At 45.6% G+C, this 22,595-nt stretch overlaps 1 protein-coding gene across 2 annotated transcripts in view; it reads right to left on the bottom strand.

The window, feature by feature from the left end:
* Positions 1-5,362: 5,362 nt before the first annotated feature.
* LOC135379048 (atlastin-2-like) overlaps positions 5,363-22,595 on the bottom strand; it is a 30,406-nt gene continuing 13,173 nt past the window's right edge. For both annotated transcript variants that reach the window (XM_064612299.1, XM_064612300.1), the window contains exons 5-14: positions 20,823-21,114; positions 19,406-19,533; positions 16,808-16,864; positions 16,535-16,606; positions 14,181-14,324; positions 9,951-10,013; positions 9,811-9,879; positions 7,773-7,850; positions 7,543-7,693; positions 5,363-5,460 (exon numbers count right to left, since the gene is read on the bottom strand). In XM_064612299.1, coding sequence (XP_064468369.1) covers positions 7,547-7,693; positions 7,773-7,850; positions 9,811-9,879; positions 9,951-10,013; positions 14,181-14,324; positions 16,535-16,606; positions 16,808-16,864; positions 19,406-19,533; positions 20,823-21,114 — 1,050 coding nt within the window. In that variant the 3' untranslated portion in view covers positions 5,363-5,460; positions 7,543-7,546. The remainder of the gene's footprint in view (positions 5,461-7,542; positions 7,694-7,772; positions 7,851-9,810; positions 9,880-9,950; positions 10,014-14,180; positions 14,325-16,534; positions 16,607-16,807; positions 16,865-19,405; positions 19,534-20,822; positions 21,115-22,595) is intronic.

The following is a 22,595-nucleotide window of genomic DNA, read 5'->3' as shown; positions in this document are numbered from 1 at the left end:
ACCATCAAGAGTAAAGAACTTCAAGAATATATGCAAAACGCTATCTGCCAGGCATCAAATCCGACAGTGCTTTGAGTTGCAAAGCGACATCTGTGTTGACGATATATCCACATCACGAGGAAAACCTGTCCGTAGTGATTCCCTACCTCCCTGTGCTGCTGAACTCTCTGTGGGCAGCAGCTTATACGAAGTTACAGAAGCTACTGTTCATGCGTGCCGTTACCGAAGGAATGATGTACTGATCTTAGAGGAAGGGCCCATTCCTTTAATGGGTCATGTGAAGGCAATTTATGTGTCACATGGTGATGTTTACATTGTGGTGGACCTTTTACACACTGTTCAATTCAGTCGACACAAGTTCTGCTTCACTGTTAAGCCAACTAATTTCCAGAGAATGATACGTCCAGGAGAGGAAGTGGGCCATCCACCTCTTGACTATTACAAAGACGCAATAGTCACAAAATGGGCCATTTTCTGAATGTGATGGGATGATGTCACTGATCTGGTGAACGAAGTGCTGGGCCCTAAGGAATGAACAAACTTTGTGCACCACGAGTCCAGCTCATTGCCTCTCGTTTTGTTTACGTGTACCTCTGTTATATCTGTAATGTATCTGTTGGTAACTGCTGCAGGTCATTAGATGGTTGGATGGTTGGCATCGATGCATTGTGCACGCACCATCATAGATGTCAGTCTCAGTCTCATTTCCACTAACATTCTACATTTTACGGTCAACTTCCCATGCAATGCATGGTGCAACACGTACTTGGCTCCTGACGCACTAGGACGTGACTGATTCAGTAGACTGTATCTTTTCTCTAAACTTTTGCAAGTTGGTTTCGTTACTCTCCTGTTGCTTTATGGGCATATGTCAAGAACTTTTTTGATGCTGTTTGTTAACTACATAATTTGTATTGGTATAAAATATGTACCTTTATCACACCATATTTTTCAAAAAGCCCTTGAGTCATGTGAGGCACGGTAGGTTGTCCAGAATTCGGAGAAATTTCTTTTGGAGAGCAAACAGAATGTTCAATCTTGACTTTGCGGAAGTACCCCACACCAAAAAGCAGTAGCTGTATTGTGAGTAAATTAATGCATAGTAGAGTAATAGAACAACAGACTTCGTCATGTGCGCTCAATATCTGTACAGAAAACCAAATATCTGTGAAGCATTTGAGTGAACGTGACTGATGTGTAGCGCCCAGGAAAGATTTGCGTAATAGAGTTTTCACAGTGTCAGCGAAATCCACAACCGTGTTATTAATAGAGCCTGAAGTTTTAGGGTCAAACCCGTTTCTTCCCCGAATTTGCACCCAGAATCGTAGGTGGCCTCTTTAGGGTGAAACACGATTTTTACCCGGCAAATTGTCCTTACCGAAACATCTGTAGGAATGCACACTAGCTTTTTTGGCAGCAAACGCAATTACATCACCGTTTGTACCAAACTGGTACAGTTCGTTTGAGTAATAGAGCCCGATTTCTCCCCAATTTTAGCGTACCGGAAGTTTTTCCACCCGAATTTGCATGAATTTAGAGCACATGATGATATCCCAGATATTTACCGAATTGTGAAAAAAATATTCCCCGAAAACTTCAGGCTCTAGTTATTAATTACAAGTGGCACTGTTGCTTCTACGACCTTATTTTTAGCAAAAAATAATAATAACAGCCTTAGTTTTGTTGGCATTTATTGTCATCGGGTTAGCATCAGCCAGGGATTTTACTTCCTGGAGTACGTGATTTGCATTGTGTACTAGAGTGTCAGGATCATTGTCAGTAAAAAATAGACTGGTGTCATCTGCATAGATGATGAACTCGACCTCATTTGTTATTAGTACATTGTCATTTAGATAGATGGAAAAAAGGAGCGGGACCAATAGGCTCCCTTGTGGTACCCCAGACTGTATCTTACGCAGAGTAGATGAGTACCCATTAATGACCACCTTCTGATAACGGTCCGGCAGATTCGTTGTGAACAATGAAAGTGCAGGACCCCGAATCCCATAATGGGATAGGTTTTGCAGTAATACACTGAAAGATACAAAATCAAAAGCCTTGGTGAAGTCAATAAACACCCCCAGTGTTAGCAGCTTACATTCAATATTTTCTATTCAGTATATAATAATTTCTTTTTGTAGTAATAGAGCTAGTTCGGCTGAACAGTTTTCGCGCAAACCAAACTGCCATTTGGACAGAAAGTGATGTTTATCAAGGAAAGCGACAAGCCTTGTATAAATTGTATGTTCGAAGCCCTTTGAAAAAAATCATAAAATGGAGATAGGGTGGTAATTTCAAACACAATCTGTGTTGCCGCTCTTGTAAATCAGTGACTTTTGCCACCTCTATGCTTTTAGGAAACGCTCCTGTGCATATACAAAGGTTGAAAATAAACAATAGATAATATATTATGAGGTCAAGCACTACTCTAATTGAACCTATCTGCATATTATCGACACCTAAAACCTTGGTATTTTTTTATATTCATAAAGCTATTAAACACTTGAGATTTGTCGGTAGGGCTCAGGAATATAGAACTGCTCTGGACTTGGGTTATTTGTTTGCATGCATTCTCGGTGTGACTCTAGCTTATTCCCTGACAGGGTAGGCTGACCAGATAATCATTAAAAACTTGTGCCATGTCCTGCCCATGGTAGCGAACACCGTCCATGTCAATGTGTCTCAGACCTTTGCGTGGCTTTCCGCCGTGTAGTAACATATTTACATTGCGCCATATCGCAGACAAGTTGCCACAACTGGAAAACAGCAAAGTTGTAGTCGTGCTTAGCTTTTTTTGCCTTTTTGTTGACATGTTACCTGTATTGTACGTATTATCTGGCTCCTGACACACTATGATCTCAGTTGTCTCGCGACGTAAAACTCCCAATTATTAAATATTATCCTGACACACAAGAATGTGGCTAATTCAATGGACTGTATCTTTTCTCTAAACTTCTGCAAGTTGGTTTCGTTAATCTCCTGTTGCTTTATGGGCATTCTGTCTCTGCAGCGGTTTTTACCAAAGCATGAAAATATGATTACATGGTCACTGATATCCGTGCCTCCTACTATGTCTGCAGAATAATTGTAAATAAATACATCGATTGAACTACTTGTAGTGGATCCAATGCAGGTAGGAGTACCAATTAAATTTACAAAACCGTTATGTTCAGTCAACAGTCAGCAAGCGTCATCTGATGGGTTGACATTCTAGATACACCTAAAAATAGTCAGTTTGGTGTCATTGATACCAGTTGATTGATGACAGTAAACCTTGTAAGAAAATGAAGAACAATGAGGTATTACTGTCATGATCCTGTATTACCCAGATAACAGCAAAAGCACTTCGTAATTAGCACTGCGAACACTGCATGGTAATAGAACATCCCATGGCATGTCTCGAACAAGTAGGGAGACTCTGCCACCCCTTTTCACGGCACGGTTTAAAAAGTACGTTTGGAAGCCAGTCAGCCGGAGGACATCGTACTCATTCCAACAACATGTCTTCATGAACATCAAGATGTCAAAGCAGTGCTTGCACTCTTGAAGAAGAGCCTCAGTTTTCTGTCGTTTGTTTCCGGTTTACATGTAACACTTTTAATCGAGAACTGCCAACAATGTCATGCAGTTCACTTGGCAGTATTTAGATGCCTCATTCTGCATGCAAGTCATATGTCCCCCCCCCCGATTGACCAGATAACGGGGACCATTGAAATCACTGCAGCGTTGCAAACGCATGTACCATCTGTCAAAGGTGGGTCGAGTTACGTTGTGAAAAAAAAAATGCATTTGTTAAACGCATGTGTGTCGCACAAAGCCCGTAAGCATGGGCGTAGTTCACTGACTTTGCGCAAGACGCGCATAGTGGCCATGTCACTCCCACAAACCGTTAGCAGACAGCACAACACATTGCACGACAGGTCAAACAAAACGAAAAAGCTCGCAGCGAACTGTCCGCATACAGGAGATGCATTCATCTCCTGCTCTCGGGATTCACAGGTATAGGGACGGCACGGTTGACCGAAACGACGAACAAAGCAACGTTCACATTCCACCATATCTTCATCTGCTCCATAAGCACTTCCACCATCGCCGCAATTACAACTTGGGATGCTCGGCATTCGATATCAAATATGACGCGGAGAGATAGCGAAGAAAAGCTAAAAGCGGAATCACCACCGATGTCTTCGATGCGGGTTTTGCGAAGACTTTGTAAACTGCGTCCACGACTGCGTCGTTGCTCATTGCAAGTGATTGCAAGGGCCTTACCGACACCTGCGCAATCGCCCTGGCCTCCGTTGTCAGCACAATATCCACTCATGACTGCTTGAAGCACCGATAGCGGACAGACCAAACGACGCAAAACCAGCAGAACATTTATTTACAACCCCACTACCGCAACACAGTGCATCCCGTAGCCGTCAGCGGCATCTTCCATCTTCCGAAAAATATGTCAACTTGACATGCTGTTCGGACACAAAATAACATGCAGAAACGGCTGTGAAAAAATATGAGTTAGGAGAAAATAAAATACACATTCATCGAAATCATCCATCGTTGCTTCAGCCACGACATCTTGCGGCCATTCACAACCGTTGTACCGCTCGCACTCACTTGTACCTGTTACAAGCAAACCGCACTTGGGTTCTGACGCAGTGGAGAGGAGAAGATGCGAGGGAAGCGCCCAGTTATACTGATGGCGGAGGAACTGCTCATGGGAGGTAGAAACGCTGCCGTTGTACCCGCAAGGGTTCAAAATTCTACTTCGTTTTCTTAGAGTGTACAGGCTTCTACGGCCGGAGTGAATGGCCGCTTTGTTAGAGTGTGGAGGGGATTATGTGAACGTGGTGATCTAGGCTGCACACCGGTTACAGAAAAAACATATGTGTGTGTTGAGTGCCATTCGAGATTGATAGGCTTATAGTTGTATGGACGACATGTTGAATTCAAGGAGTGTGCTTGGACTTACTCGGAGTACTTGGATACTTGGACTTACTTGGAGTACTCGAGAGTCCACTCACTAGGAGCGCAGCTCCGTAAGTCCCACTTCGAGTGATTTTCTATCGGTTCACAACATCATGGTGCTGAAACCCGGGATTAACGGACTGCACTATACAGTCAAGATGGCTCGTCTCAAGCACAAACGTGCGCCGACCGCAGATCACAGAGGTGGTAACCGAGGTGACAGAGCTACGAAGCGACGTGAACGTCTCACCGGGCTACCAAAATAGACTCGTGGCTCACGACAACGAACTACGGCAAATTAACGAGGAAATAGAGACCGTTGATACCAAACGACGACCTGGAGGAAGAATACGGAACGATGTTCAGCTACGAGGACCAAGCCCACAACGCCATAGCCTTTTAGTTATTTGTATTATAGTTCTTATACTTCTTTTATTAAACCTGTAACACTTCCAGCAGGTAGCTGCTTCTGTTTTTGCTGCCACTCAACAGGCCCTGCAAGTAGAACAAAAACCATTAAAATTCGTACAAACGAGGCGTATTGACACACTGGACACAATGGTTTCAGACGACAGAAAGGCCTATTCGCTACTTCTTCTTATTGTCGGTGACCATCTTAATTTGTGTTTTTTTGTTTTTAGTCTAGCTCTTTCTGAACATTCTTGTTGTGGTTCATAGTCATAAAGGGTGCTCCCATAGTGACCCATATGGGTCATTACTCCCTTGGAAAACTGCGCTCCAATCATTCCTAATCCACAAATTCCAGTCCAAAATAAACGAGGACCCCGGCGTAGTGTCTGCACTTCGCAACCTTAGCTCATACGCCAAGTCCCCCGACCCTCCTCCGTTCGTTCTGCCGTCTCTCTTTTTATCATTTCAGGCGACTAGGGAGAACTTTCGTGGAAGACAGCCAACGCAGGACTTATTTTCGTCGCGTGAACGGGTGTAGCTTCCTGTTGTGTTGTAGGCCTTACTTTTTCTTCATGATTTTCACAGTGAACAGCGGAAACGAACCTGGGTGTTCGTTTAGGCTCGGATTGAATTTAAGTACTAAAAAGGATTCCTTCATTTCACGATCCCTATCGCTCTTGAATCCGGATTGGCACTACAGAGTTTCTCGATTGCATGAACAGGAAGGACCATGTGCCCAGACAGCGGAAGCTCCGGTTTTGTTTTGGTGTGGGACTTGTGGTTGTTGAAGCGAATTCTGAATGATGTGCAGGTTTGTCCGATGTATTGAGCTTGACATATGGTGCAATGCGGAAGGCATATTACGTTTTGAGTCCCGCAGTCAAAAGTGCCATTAATATGGAATTTGAAGTTTGTGGTGGTGCTGGTAACTTCCCGTGCTGACAATATGAAGGGGGCAAGTCCTGCAGTGAGGTTTTTTGCAAGGCATGATATTTTTTTTCCTGTCACGGAGGTCGTTAAGGTCCTCTAGATCTTTGACGCATTGTCTGGTGTGGGATCGCGATTAAGCCTCTCATGAAAGGTTGTGTCTTACAGTTGGCGGGCTTCCTCGCCAGTATATGCGTGACTGTCCATGATCACAAATGCACCTCCCTTGTCCGCAAGTTTCATGACAATCTCATTTCCTTCTGCAAGATTGATCAGTGCTTTCTGTTCTTCACTTGACAGATTGTGCCGTGGCGGTCCTCTTTTGGACGTTATTTTGAGGATGTCCTTTCGCACAGCCTGGATGTAATCATCGAGATGGCGGTCCCTGTGTTCAGTGGGGGTCGGCAACTGGAACATGTTTTGAAATGGGAAGTCGTCCATCTGGAGTTCCCTTCATCGTGGAAAAACTCCCTCAGGCGCAGATTACGGGCAAAGTTTTCAAGATCTGTGTGCGGTTGGAATTCGTTCAACACTGTTGTACTTGTACTCTCCCGCAGTTTCGACGGGGGTCACACTAATAATTTTTTAAGAATAAATCATTTAAGAACTACTCTTTCAAAATATATTGTTTTACAATAAACCGCCTAATATTCCCGGTAAGGAATCAACTACGCAAAAATCCCCGCCGAAAAAATAATCGCTCACGAATCCAACATGAAAATATATCGTTGCAAGATATGTCGTTACAAATAAACTGTTTAAAATTATATCGCTAAAATAAACGGTTTTAAAATATATCCTGTAGTCCAACATGACAGCAGAGTGATAGGTGTGTATTTCGACGCAGAGGACAGCAGTAAGACGTAACTTATATTCGCGGTTTCTGCCCTTGTTAGCCCTCACCCTCTATCTTGTGGTCTGTCATGGCTGCCATATGTCTTCTGTGTGTTCTTGTTGCTGTTAGTTGGGGATAGTTTAGGCTAGTTTGGTACTGTGAGGTTAGTTTAAGCCCCTTGCTTGCAGTTCACCTTGATTTGGGTCATACGACATGACTCTAGCAACTGTAGGGTGGATTGGGGGGGGGGGGGGGATTCTGAAACGATTTATTTTGAACGATATATTCTTAACCGTGGATTCTTTAGCGTTTTTATTTAAACGGGGATGTTTCGGCGGTTATTTTTGTGCGTTGATTTTTAAGCGTATATTCTGGGAGATATATTTGTAACAGTGGGTACTTACGCGTTTATTTTGGTTCCTGTTTAGTCATCTTTTGTTTATATTCCAGAAATTTGTTCCAGGTCTGCATCACGCTGGGCACAGCTTTTACTGCTCCAACCAGAACTTCCAATATCTTATTTTGTATTGATTGACCCTCCATCGCCTTTTTCACCTGCGAAAATTTCGAAATGACATCAGGATGTGTACTGTACCATATCTCTGATAACTGCCAAAAGAAAGATGAGCTTTACCTTTTCTACATCTAGTTTGTGTGTTCCAGCCATAGCAGCAATCTCGTCCATGTGTCTAGTCCTCTCCTCTTCTATCACCTAACACAGAAAATACGCTTTATTAGAGGGGAAAAGACCATTTTCCTTCCCGATCAAGCACTTGTCTCGGTCTTAACGGTTCGGGATGGCTCCGGTTTGCGACGAATTGGTCTTCTGATACTCAGTGCACAATGTAAAGTGCGATTTTGCGCATTAAGGTGGAATGTCGGAGCTCGTCATCAACGAGATGCCAACGAGATGCTCTTAGAGGAGATCTCCACAGCACGGTACACTTACAAGCCGCAACGCTCAAAAAGTACAGTGGAGTCTTTCAACAGAAATGGCGTGTGCATTGGCCAAGTCACTTTTTACATTGAGAGTGATCAGTCAACAAACACAAACTTTGAAATATTCAGACGTGATGCTGTGACAACGGATAGGGAATACGAATGAACTTTAAATGTCCATGACAATTTTCCGGTAACTATTACGTAGGTCCGTGGCAATGTTCGCTGTACACCGACCACACTGTACTACTACACTGTAGTGCACGTAGTAATACGTCGGGGTACATTAAGACTGATTTCCGCAAGGAATGCGCCCTCAAAGGTGTGGAGCCCACCAGCGCTTGTCACGCCGTGAGAGGCGTACTAAGGTTCTCTCCCGCAATTTACTCTTTTGTTTTGGCCGCGGCGCGTCCTACTGAAAATAAAATGAGCTCAGAAAGGACGACGGGGAGCGCCAGCTGGTGGGATTTGGAGACCTTCAAGCACAGCAGCTGCACAGAGGATCACAGCAATAAAGACGGTAACGTGAAACCCGATCACTCATATTTGTTATGTCCCATATGTTACAACATTGGCTCTTGTTTTCATGAGGGAGGCTTTTAGCAAAGATGTTTGCCGATGCGTTATCGGAAGCTAGTGTCGATGTTGTTTTGATGTTCGTGTGGAAAACACTATAGCACTGTGGCTTCGTTTAGTTATGGACCTCACGGCACGAGGGAAAGTAGAATAAAGTTTGGGACGGAAGGAGGCTGGCTGGCTCGTCAATGCTGTACGATACGGTGTAAGACACCACAGGTATCAACAGTAGAAACAGAAGTCGCCTATCGTATCCCTCCTCATTTTTTATTTTAATCTGAGGTACCACGTTAGTACATCCGTGACAAGCTTTCCATTTAAGCCGTCAGTGTTTGATACAGTATGGCGAGTAAATAGATAGCGGTTAGATCGTGGGTGAAGTACATGATATATATAGGCGACCCACAGCGATGTGCTAAAAGCACGCAAACCATCGCGTCTGTGTGTGTTGTGTCAATCGCTCACGCTGCTCTATCATGGAGTTTCATCAGCGATTGTCTCTAATAGTACTGTGTCTCTGTTTACACCACGTTGCAAAAAGAACAGCAACGTAATGCCGAAACAGACGGAATGGTCTCAAGCAAACAGAAACCAAAACGAGTATCGTATAATGGGTGTTCGCCGTAACGTGTCCATGAATTACATTCAGAAGATCTAGACATTGTACAATGATACCGCTTGTTGCAAATACGCGCGCCGGGCAACTTACGAGTTCCAAAATGGCGTTTTTTGCTTTCTTTTTTTTTATCTCCTGTGATGCTGGATGCGATCAGTGATGTTTCGGGGTAAATCGAACTTGGGCTTTCCATTATCGTTAGGAAAACGCGGGGTTGATTTGGAAAATTTGCGAGATGAATTTTAAAAACTCGATTTATTGCAGTTGAAAATTGACAAAATCGGTCTTTCCTAGTGGCAAAAGTGCCAATACAGCAAGCGGCACCTTTGTAGAACATGAACCTCTTTATATATAATTCACGGACATGTTACAGGAAACACCCTGTATATCTCTGGGCGACAACAACAAGGAAAAGATGGGTTCTTTAGGTATTCGAACATAATCGGTAATGTCATTACTTTCGGGAACCAACCCTGGTTACATGGACTACACGTTAGATGCCGGCAGGTGAAATCATATAAAGAAATACTATCAAGATAACCTGTTTGAGTTTTTCTTGAAAAGCAAGCTCAATCTCTTCTCGTTCTTTCCCAGCCCGATGCTGCATCTCCTGCACAGAATTCAGTGAGACATATAGGACGGCACACAACCATAGTAGCGGCACATAACAATTGGACTTACCTCGCTGTGCTCCCTCAACATTGTACGAGTACGTTTGCACATGTCGAACCGGGCATTGAGATCCTGCAAGGAAGGTATAAACCATGGTTGCATTAGTATCTGTTATCTTTCATCAGCAAAGAAAGTTTCTCATCTGTAAACACGACTCAAATACGCAATGCGTGTGTGGCGGACCGTGGACGAACACGGCGCACATCTGCTGCCCCGCTCCGCTGTGCGAGCCACAGAGCCAACCGCGTGATACCGGCACCGGTACTGGCTCCTTGATAGTGTGAGCCCGCGAACATCTGCCCGCTAGGACATTTCATCGTAGCCGGTGTGCCTCGTATAGAGGAACACTATTTTCCTCTCCGTTTAGTGACCTCATCAACGGACACCATGTTGGGCGTATTTCGGCCTTTTACCGTCCCAACTTTGGCGGCGACTTCACGAACCACTGCGGATACCATCGCTGAAGGTATGGTGCCTATTTCCTCCGATGACTCGCTGCGTGGTCATCCTACTCGTTCAACGACCTGGCATTTGACGACCACGCTCCTGCAGCGCACCGCTATCAATACGCCATTGTCATATTCACGGCGTAACTCCGTCCCAGGCTTCGTGACGGTGCTCCTCGTGCATTCACGAGGAAAACGTCTTGTCAGACCGGCACAGCACACGGAAGGGGCCCTCGTAGTGATGGGCCAGGGGACGGCGAACGGTGTCACGACGCAGGAAGGCATGTGTGCAGGACTTTAGGTCTTGGGGGAACAAAAACCGGGACAGTGGTGGGCTGGCGCGGGGGGGTCGGAGCAAGCTGACGGAAGGAGCGTCGGAGGCCGTGGACATAGTCGGCCGGGGGAACAGGCTGCTCAGTTTGACCGGGGCACCAGAAGTCAGCGGGCAAACGCAGGGTCGTGCCGAAAACCAACTCTGCGGCAGAGCAGGCAAGGTCGTGCTTCAGGGCGGAGCGAATGCCCAGCAAGACTAGGGGCAGATGGTCGACCCAATGAGTTCCGGCCTGGCGAGCGATGAGAGCGGTCTTCAGCTGGCGGTGAAAACGCTCCACCAGACCGTTTGCAGCGGGGTGGTAGGCTGTGGTACGGAGATGGTGAATGCCGAGGAGCGCCACGAGTCGCCTGAAGAGGGCACTCTAGAACTGCCGTCCCTGGTCGGTGGTAATGCGGGCGGGGCAGCCGTACCGTGCGATCCAGGCGGAGAGGAGAGCGTGCGCCACGGTATCTGCAGTCGCATCGGGAAGGGGAACCGCTTCCGGCCATCATGTATAGCGGTCCACGATAGTAAGAAGGTAGCGATGGCCGTGGCACGGGGGTAATGGACCAACGAGGTCGACATGAAGGCGCTGAAACCGTGTGTCAGGCAAGGTGAAGGGATGAACGGGTGTCTTGGTGTGACGTGTGATCTTGGCCTTTTGGCAAGCGATGCAAGCCCTCGTCCAACGTCGAACGTCCGTGTTTATTCCCGGCCACACAAAGCGAAATGACAATAGTCGCTGCGTGGATCGGATCCCAGGATGGCTGGTGTTATGAAGATCTCGAAAGGTAGGGAAGCGCAGGCAGGGCGGCAAGTAGGGACGGAGGACGGGGCCAGAGAGGTCGCACCATATGTCAGACGACGAAAAGGGTAGAGGCGCCTTCTGAAGCTGTAGGGAGTGCTTGGTCGTGTCCGAGAGAAGGTGACTAAGCGTAGGATCTCCTGCTTGCGCGGCGGCCAGAGTGTCGAAGGTCATGGCAGCCGAACACGTGGCACCCTCGAGGCGTGACAGTGCGTCGGCCGGAGCGTTCTGATCACCACGAACGAAGCGGATGTCGGTGGTGTACTCCGAGATGAGAGAGAGACGACGGAGGTCGGTCGGGGGGTATGTGTTACGGTTGGACTTGAAGACAAACGTAAGAGGTTTATGGTCCGTGAGAACGTAGAACCGCCGGCCTTCGAGGTAATGCTGGAAGTGCCTCACAGCGTAGTAGATGGCGAGGAGTTCTCGGCTAAAGGTGCTATACTTCTCTTCGGATGGCTTGAGCCGCTGAGAGAAGAAAGCCAAGGGGGCCCAATCATCGCCGGACTGCTGCTGCTGGAGAACGGCGCCAACGGCATGAGATGAGGCGTCCACCATTAGGCGTGTAGGTGCCGAAGACACCGGATGTACGAGCATGGCGACTGATGCAAGGGCCGCCTTGATGGTTTGGAAGACAGTGAGAGCTTCTGAGTAGTGAGTCAGAGGGGAGTTCGCCTTGGTGTGCGTACGAAGCAGGTCTGTCAAGGGTCGCAAGAGGTCGCCACATTGTGGGATAAAACGGCGATGGAAGTTTACGAGGCCGAGAAACTCGCGGAGCTTCCGCAGTGAAGAAGGCACGGGGAAGTCTTGAACGGCTTGTACCTTGGACGGGAGCGGTGAAATGCCGTCCGCCGACACGCTGTGGCCGAGGAATTCCAACGATGGAACGCCGAAAAGGCATTTGCCGGGATTGATGACAAGGCCGTTGTCGTCCAGGCGCTGGAACACCTGGCGCAGGTGTGCTTCGTGTTCCTCAGGAGACTTGCTGGCAATGAGCAGATTGTCTAGATACGCAAACACGAATGTAAGACCTCGTATGACCTCGTTGATAAAGCGCTGGAAAGTCTGTGCAGCATTCCGAAGGCTGAACGGCATTCGGACGAATTCGAAGAGGCCAAACGGTGTGATAATGGCGGTCTTCGGAATGTCCTCGGGCGCTACCGGGATCTGGTGGTAGGCCTTGACCAGATCGATCTTGCTGAAGGTGGTCGCACCAGCAAGGCCACTGGTGAAATCGTGAATGTGCGGCAAGGGATACTGGTCTCGTACTGTGCGGGAATTCAGGGCTCTATAGTCGCCGCAAGGCCGCCAATCGCCGGGGGTTCTTCTTCGGTACCATATGTAGCGGTGATGACCATTGGCTGGACGATGGACGGATGAGCCCCAGCTGCAGCATGTGGTCAAACTCACGGCGAGCAATCTGGAGACGCTCACCGAAGAGCCGACAGGGGCGTGATACCGCGGGTGGTCCGGTGGTCTGGATGTGGTGCATGACTGAGTGCGTGGGCGTAACCTCAAGGTTGCACGGCTTGGTCACAGCGGGAAAATCAGCGAGAATAGCGGCGTAGGGGGAATAGGGCGGGGGGGGGGCGGTTATGCGGCAAAGCCAGACATTCTGTTGGAAAGCGCATGTATTGGACGACTGCTTACCTAAATTCATTAATTTGCTTATTAATTGCACGTTTTCACGGGCAAATGCTAAGCAGTAGAATTGGAACCAGCCATTATTTCAGCATATCATCTTTCATAAACATCCTGAAACAAGCACGTTCTTTGATATACAAGGTGTTTCACGGACAATGCGCCAAACTGTTGAAAAAAAAAAAAGGTTCATCGCACACCAAAAAGACGGACTGCATAGTCTTACCTGTGGTGTGACGACACCCAAACTATTTCTCGTTTTGTAATTATTTCGTTCATTAGGTGAAAATAATTAGTCACTCTTTTTAATTGGAAGGAGTAGAGCCAAAATATCAATGAGAAAGGTGTACAGAGAAAAAACAACGCGCGATCTGTGGCAGACGCACCAGGAGTCAATGTCAACCATTAATGTAAGATGTCGTTCGATAACTGGACTCTTGAAGCGCAGTCACCCGGCGCTCCCCGCGAGCCTGCGACAGATCTTTCGTCTGTTTTTTGCAAGCCCCTAAGTTATCCTTTGGAGCAGTGAAAAAAAGAAAGAAAGAAGAAGAAGGATCCGTTAGATGTTCAAAGTTCCAATTAACGGGTTTCATGTCACTGTATCGCCCGGCGCAACTTCCTCCCTGACATTTTGACTTCAGTCCTTATATAATAATAACAAAAAAAAACGAAGTAAGTTCATTTAATTGCCTAACTAATTGCAAAGCAAAAATAGTTTGAATATCCTCACACCACTGGTAACAATATGCAGTCCGTCTTCAACTGTATCTCTGTATCTATATCAAAGCACGTACTCGTTTCTGAATTTTTGTGACAGGTGGATTTAAATGATTATTGGCTCCAATTTTGCTATCTCGCATTTTCTCGGAAATATCTAATGATTACGTTTGGCGAATTTTAGGTAATCAATAGCTCAAGAGCTACATATGCCTTCCCACAGTATATCTGCCTGGCCGCATAATCCGCATGCACTAATGGCGTCATGTGCTGTATGTTCTTGACAGCCGAACGTAAACGCTGCTACGGTACATTACCTTCGTTAGCTGTTCTCGAAGGGCTGCGTCGACCTTTCCCAGCTTCTGTTCGCTCTCGAACTGTGCCAAGCACTCTTTCATCAGGTTGCCGTGTTCGATTTGAATCTCAGTGTCAGATTCGGAATGAACACTCCTCTTGACGATCTGTAAAGCAGTTATGTAATGAAATGGACGGGCGTATTAGAATTCCTGCATGCGGGAACACGTCGGCATATACATCTACATTAATATAATTATTATATATTATATCATCGTATCTGCATGGTACATTTCACTATAAGTAACTTTTCCAATTTCGGATTGCCAAAGCACTGTACTGCATAGAAATGGCAGTGTTCTAGGGACTCGGTTATACTATCGGGACAGTTGCTGCTGTCGTGCATGTCAGAAGTACCGAAACGAAGCGGTCTCCGCGATCGGCGGAGGGTGCGTTTCTCGTTAGTATGACAGTTCGCTTTATAACCAAAATCTGCGGGTACGGTGGTTGTTATATTAACGAGGGTTCACTGTATACGACGACCTGGAATGACATATCGGTTTGTTTCACCAGGCGATGATACCTGAACATGAATTTCAACGTGATATTAAGTTTTTATTGTCATCTGTTGCGTTGCCAGTATGTGTATGCTAATACTCACTAACTAATTAAAAAGTTACGAGGATAGGCTATTGTTTGCAGGCAGGGGCATTGAAAGTGCTCGTTGAGAGTCGGGCGGAGTAAACAGCGTTCCTCGAACAAGCTATTCATCAAATCCGAAATCGACATTGAGTTACCAGTTGGGTTGCGGCTTGAACCGCTAATTTGGCAGATCAAGGAATTAATGTCTCCTTTAAAGAAGCAGTGAGTGACCCCCCCCCCCCCAAGTTTTCTTGTTCGTTCTTTTTTTATATTTTTGCTGGCTGCGTGTAGTACAACGAATAAAACCAGCTCCTGCGAAGCAACGACGGGCGCAGGTGATCTTCAGCGGGCGATCGGGGACCTCTATTCTGCATACTTCTAAAGCAATATATTACTCTTTGAGAGAGCTAATCCAAGGAAGAAGGAAGGTAGAGGGTAAATGGTGACGTATCCTATCCCCCTCGCATGGGGCTCGTGACGTAGTTCTGCGCGGCCCAGCCGTGTGTAAGAGGCCCGAGAGCTGACCAGAAATGAACGAATTTACCGGACCATTTTGACGTCATTGGAGGATAGAGATGCCCAACGTTTTTTCTTTTAGTAACAATACACCAAACAGCCAACACATTTTGCATTTTGCATAGTGAGTCCTGGTGGAGCAGTCGACGAGTGCGACAGGGCTTCGAGACGGGTGAAATATCTCCTGATTGCCTCTTTACTACGATCGTTGAGTTGCGATTCAGCAAGTTGGTAGGACAAGTGGGTTGAGATGGGTGGTTGGTCGGACTACATACTAAAATAAAAACTGCAGCGAAATGATGCGGACAAGCGGGTTGAGACAGTAAACAACAGACAGAACTGCAGACTAGCAACTAGCATAAGTTTAATGGATAAAGACAATATATACATTATTTCCATTCGTTGTTGGACCTGTGTACTTTAGATATTGTCTCTATCCAGCAAACTTATGCTAGTTGCGAATCTGCAGGTCTATCTGTTGTTTAGTAGTCTGTATCTGTTGTCTTAACCCGCTTGTCTGCGTCCCTTTGTTACAGTTTCTACTTTAGTATCGAAGTGCTAGGACACGCGAAAAATGGCATGTGATTTCGGTCCATGGGAATGATAAGCTACGGTGCCACCAGTGACCACCGTATTAAACTAATGCCTTATTAATCTTCGCTACGCTGCCGACAGAGCCAAGAGCGGAAGTGTGACGCCTTATTCAGCCAAATTTACTAAGGCCGTGTTCAACTCAAGAATCAAACGAAATCTAGTTTGTCAGCTCTGGAAATATTACTGCGCCGCAGATAAGTAGCATGGCGCTCAATTGCTGCGCCTGATAATGTTATCCATTGTACTTGCTCCGATTCCGTATTGGCGCTGTTAAGATTGGTCGCATGACACCACGCTGTAGCGGAAAGTGTGATCTCCCACTGATGGTGCATGGTGATGCTGCGGTAGTTCTCGTGGCGCGCTATTGCGTGTCCTTGCCTCCAACGGCATATGCAGTTGACGGACTATTTTTTTGTGTCTTCTTAAACTGAACACGACTACAGTGAGTTCAAGAAAGCAGACTCTGCAATACACGTCATAGTGACACAGCTTTCAGCAACTACGTCATTGCAGTCGAACAGCTGTAGCCACGGGGTTTCACGGCTGGGCTTTGAAATGTCCACATTGATAACTCGAGTGTATTTAGCGTTTTCGAGCGAGAGAAATATGTTAATAGGTGTCTTACCCCTTCCATGGCGGCATCATATTTCTTCACGATTTCGTCGATGATTCGCTTATTGTGGACAAATGCAGTTGCCTGTGAATAAAGTAAATATACTGAAGATCACTCCTACCTCATTATTAAAATGTGTCAGATGCAGAATGTACAGGGAAAGATTACAATTCTTCGTTGTATAAAATTTGCTCCCCTTAACATATGAGAGGTACGTTGTTCTTCAAAACTACGTCACTTTTATTCTGTTATATACTACGAAAAATCATGTGTAGTCGAACCTACGTTGAAAACAGACATGGGTTGAGGGAGCTCCTTTTGGTCGAAGACGCTGAAATAAGTCTGAAACATATGAACGAATTTTAATAGTGATTTTCCCACTGGCACTCTCACGCACAGAGATCAATATATCTAAATCCTAATATCTCTAGAGTGTGCTCGATGGAAAATAATTTCTCATAATTCATTATTTCAAAATTGCCTACCAATGGCGAAAGCCTACACAGTAGTGCACAACAGTCATGATAACTTCAGGTTATGGTGAACATCTCGTCTAAAGTAATGAAAACATATATAAAAGAAGTTGATGTAGTAAGGAAAAAAAAAAAAAACGTTAAAAGACGCTTGTATTCTTCACGATTCTGACGAACAGCTATGTTATGTAGATATAACAAAGAGTGGTGCGGACAGTAGGTGTTGATGCATGAAAACTGAAAAGATCGAGAACAGTTTTTGCGTCTGTCATGTCACTTATACAGGGTGTTTCACTTCGATCCCCAGGCTAAATAATTCGTGTGCGTGAGTGGGCGCCGCTCATTATTTAAGTCAAAATTCAAATCAGTTTCGTGAAAAACGTAATTTCTAAAGCAGGGGAACGTCGGCATTAAAATGGTGCTGCCCATTTCGGAACATTTAGGAACACCTTTCGGACAAAAATCTGCCACCGAAGCGGGTCATTTGTTGGAGTGATTAATCGGTTTCGGGTTACATATTTTTGCCGCGACTGGTTGCGGTGAAGCGCAAAAGGATGCTCTTCCATTCCTTTATCCACCAATGACTTACGCGTTCTTGGGCTTACTTCGCAACGAAGAGTCTCGCAGAAAAAGTTTGGCCAGTGCTGTGCTAGTGGAAAGAATGTCATATCGAGGTAGTACGTGACTAAACTGTGCTTGGTCCGTGGGATCATAACAGAAAGGACCCATATAGATCAGATAAGCGGGGTGGCAGACGGGTGAAGCCTGTCTAACGCTGTTACTTTTTCTTCAGCACTCCCCGCTGCGATGTAAGCTCAAGAACGCGTAATTCATTCGTGGATACGGGAGTGGAAGAACTTCCTTTTGCACTTTAGCGCGACCAGCGGCCACAAAAATATGTATACCGAAACCAATTATTTACTGCAACAAATGACCCGCTTTCGTGCCCACACAACTCACAATCGCCCGTGGACAGCCGACAAGGGTCCGAGCATCCGCATTGAACGCCTCCGGGACGCCTTAGCTGGGATGCCCCAAATGCTATACAGCAGCAGACGTCCCACATACGTCACCCTCTAGAGGCTGTGCGCACCCCATCCGAACTACGTGCACAGGTGGGCGCTTGAGGCCACCTGTTCGCCGTCGACCCCATACCGGCGACCGTCCTAGCGGCGGTGAATGACCCATGACCTTTCCCCCTTTCCTTTATCTTTAATAAACATAGCCCCCCCCCCCCCCTCCATGACATCATTATTCTATTGATGTTTGTGTTCTTGCGTATAACACGCAGTGAGGAGCTCAAAATACGAAAATAAAAGATTTTGAAACGTGTATTCTTGTCTTTTGTTGGTAACTGCACTGTGAGATATCATTATTATTGGAAGCGAGAAGTGTACTTGCGGCGACCAGTGTCATTATCTCTCATCTACAGCCAGCGCTTACAAGAAAATGCATTGCTCTAGCTCAAGGATAAGGACGCTGATCGTAGAAATGATTGCTTGCATTGAATATGTATGTTATGTATGAAGAGACAAAGTGATTCAAAACCAGGCCCATAGGGACTGAAACCGGACAACCTGGGACGTTCATTTCGCATATATTTTGCTTAATTAGCATGGTTGTTGGGACGTGCAACAAGCGTCACTTGAACAGAATGCATTGTCCCGCGGACGCACGCCACATCCGCAGCGCTGCGTCCGCGGGATGTTGACAGGCGGTTACTGGTTGTGCACGGGGCAGATCCTTCTCTAAAAGGTGTCTACTGAAGGTCCCAAAAGGGGTAGTACCAACCATTGGTGCCGACGGCGCCCTGTTTTAGTGGTTTTGTTTTTCACGAAACTCGCGTCAATATTTATATAATAAATGATGTTTTTAAGACATCATAATGTTAATTAATAAATATTAATTTCTAATAATGTTAATAAATAAGATTTATATAAATTTAAATAATGAGCGCTTCCCACTGATTTACATTGTTTGCAGCTTATTGGTGGTATCAGACGGATGCTCGTAAAAAAGTAAGTTAGGTGATTGGTGCACCCGATTGGTGCACCAATTATTTAGCCCGGGGGTTAAATTGGAACACCCTGTATAATAATCAGGCAATACTACACAAATAATACCGAAATACACATGAATGATTGAATAATTATTAATTATTATCAATAACGATGAATAATTATTCGACAAAAGCATATAGTCATACACTAAGAAACAAACAAATGGACGGACTACCAGAGGTAGAAGTGCAAGGGTGCAGGAGAGCTGGTACATTGTAAAAACGACGATAAAACCAGAGACACGGAACAGAAAAAGACAACACGACACGTTCTCATAATTAACTACCAGAGACTGTCGTCATCCCATGATAGTACACACCCTCTACAACTTACAAACGAACGAAGCTCACCTGAAACATGCACACGAGCTCCTTGCACGTAATAATCCTTCCACTGATCTTTTTCGGAACAAGCATTTCGGGTGAAAGAAGATAAGACAACAGGTCTTCTATATGGTATTTAAAATCTTTAGATAGATCTGTGAATGAAGATTGATATTATGAGGTACTGATGCACTTCGGTGCGTAGTTAGAAAACAATGCACTGCTTGCGGCATACTGGTCTAGAATGTCTGTGGTCCACCTGACCCGTGTCGGCGGTGTCGTGTGCGAAAAACCCATACCATTATGGTTTGCGAGGTGAAGCCTTGTTTGACATAGCCCCACCAACGCAGAGAAACGTTCTCTCGTACTCGAGCATATTGTGCGTTGTCTGTTCGCATTATTTCTTCTCCATGCTAGGCATAAAGACGGACGACGCTCAAATATCAAATATGACCTCTTCCGGTTGGTGGCATTTTGTGCAACACGATTTCCCCTTGGAGCCTATAATGGTACGGATCCTTCGAAAGCGACACCACCGGTAGGGGACAAGCGGGCCACCTTCTGGATATTCCTGACAAGTGTGTCGCAAGCAGTATAAGTAGGACAAACGTTCCGGCGAATGGGTGCTGTAGCAAACAGATTCCTCCAACTGCTTGATTCGAAAATGGTGACCATGTAAAGAATACGTAGAGACGCATTTAAAGGCGACACAAAACCGAGCGAACACTTTCAGTATGTTTGTTCGCAAGACTACACTCCTCTTTAAGCACACACAGCGACTGTGGTTCCTTCTATGGTAGTGAAAGAGATGCTCTGTTGACGTACATGCTCCCATTTTGACCACTCAGGACCGTGGTTCTGTTTTCGAAAATGTGCTCATATCACGGTATCAGCGGAAATCCCTTCCCATTGGCGAGTTCTGACATATTGCCCCAGAAACCTGATGTTATCCTTGCGTTGCTGCCGTGCTGGTTGATTTGCAAAATTGCGCACCTGTCGGTCTGCGATAACTGTTCAGGCATGAAGTTCAGCAGTAAGAAAAAAACATACCATAGAACACAAAATCATTATACGTTCAGTGAATGGAATGATAGTTATTCATAGATATTACCATAACTTCCAGTCACCTCTTTACCGATATGGAAGCACGTATTACGCATAAAACACTGTCCTAATATCGACATCGTTCTATACTCACAGAATAGGGGACTCCCACATTTCTAGTGAAGCGCTCTAGATGTAAAAGTATATGCCGATTACGACGTTGTGGACATGCTTCTTTACGACGGGTGTCCGTGCGGTGGCGGCCTTAAAATTAGTGTCCGTTTCCTTTTTGTTTGAAAGCTATATGGATATGTAAACTGGGAGGAATGTTTTCACCTTACGACCCCCTACATACTCTTCCTAGGGGGATGTAAGAAAGCTGAGTGTACAGGGATCTTACCACGAAGCCTTCCGTCGAAACTCGTGTTCTCTACCGCGTCACCGGGTCTAGGCATGAGGAAACATCTCACTTCGCTGAAGCTGGATCTGATATTTTCGCGCAGTTCGGATACTTCACGTGGAAGTGTGGGGTTCCTTTCCAGCCAGGGGCGAAGCAGCGCTTCTCCTCCTTTCAGTCCAAACGATTTCTCTCCAGGATATTGCCAGTCACGAATGAGAAACAGGAGTTTCTGGAACACTTCATTGCCCTGGCCCTCCTTACTTCTTGCCATGCTAGCATATTCCGCAAATAGCTGGAAGGAAAAAAAGCAAGTCGCTTACATACTGCTCACTGGGAACAGGTAAACACTCTTTGGTTGGTTAGCCTACGTTCACAGAAGCAGCGGGGCTCGCAGCCGTAGAGCAGAATTGTTATTATGAGCTATTTATTAATTTCTTAATAAATTTATTACTTATTAAGGGGCTTATTATGTTTTCAGCAGGTGTGAATACATTCACGGATGAAATAGTCAATAAATTATAAGAGGTGGTTCCAAGCTTAGCCTTCAGGCTGACAAAACTCAAGTTCAATTGTTACAAAACATATGCAGGAAACTGAATTACTTGATGACAAAGTTAACATAATTCTGTTGAACATGAAAGAACTGATGTTCTGAGGCTGGAACAACATAGACGATACTTCTATGGTCCCTTCCAAGGGTCCTTATAAGGATCCCCCCTAAAGGTCCCTTCTATGTTGTTCCAGCCTCAGAACATCAGTTCTTTCATGTTCATCAGTTGCCGCCTGCGTCGATCCCGTCGTATGGATGTGTGTGTGTGAGTGAGCAAAAATGCAAGAGTGAAAGGAGGATGAGTGAGAGAGAGTGGCTGGTTTGTTCCTTCAGATGACGCAACCTGGAAGTCGCTGAGAAGGCGTGTTAGCTTAGCTCAATTGGTAGAAATTGGTGGACCGGCAATCCAGAATGTGGGTTCGAGTCCTACAGCTGGCGAACCTTTTCAGTGACTTTTATCTTTCATAATTATGTTGTTCGAGTTGTTCATGAACTGGCCTTGGTGGCTGAGCCTGTAGTGTGTTCGCCTTCTGATCCCTAGATCGCCGGTTCGAGCCCGACCAAGGACGCCATCAACTTGGTGCCAGGATAGAAGTTACTTAGACACGCCATCTTCCGCAAGGAACATTAAATACGGTGTGTTGTGTGGTGAACATTCATTGCACATTAAAGGACCCTCAGGTGGGCAATCTACAGACCGACTGCTGTGGCGTCGCTCATGATCTCAGTTGTCTCGCAACGTAAACCCCAATTATTATTAAGTCTTGCAAGTTTGTATCTGTCCACAAGAGTCACCACAAGAAATCTAAAAAATGTAGCCAAATGAAGAAAGTGAACTGGAATTACGAAGGTCATCCGAAACTAAGTTTCCCTATATTTGTTACGCAAACGGAATACCACTAGGACGAACTGAATGGTGGAGTAGTTGGGTGTGACATCCCGGCACTAGAGACGTTGGTTAATGAAGTGCCGTTCACTTATGTGTCAGGCATTCAAGCATGGATCTAATACTTCCGAGTATGTCAGGCCGTGAAGAAAGAGCTATCCTACTTTTCATTAAAGAAAAAAAAAAGTGCTTTAGAGAACATCCACTGACAGTTAACACCTGTTTATAGGAAACACTTTACAAGCTTTGAAATGGTGTGTCCTTCATAAAGGGTCGGCGAAAATTTGCACAATGAACAGTACACTGGGAGATCAGCTATAACATCATGGAACAACGT

This window comes from Ornithodoros turicata, chromosome 1 (genome assembly GCF_037126465.1).
Source record: "Ornithodoros turicata isolate Travis chromosome 1, ASM3712646v1, whole genome shotgun sequence".
Lineage (NCBI taxonomy): Eukaryota > Metazoa > Arthropoda > Arachnida > Ixodida > Argasidae > Ornithodoros > Ornithodoros turicata.
Note: the sequence above shows the minus strand (reverse complement) of the source record. Positions and strands in the feature narration are given on the sequence as shown.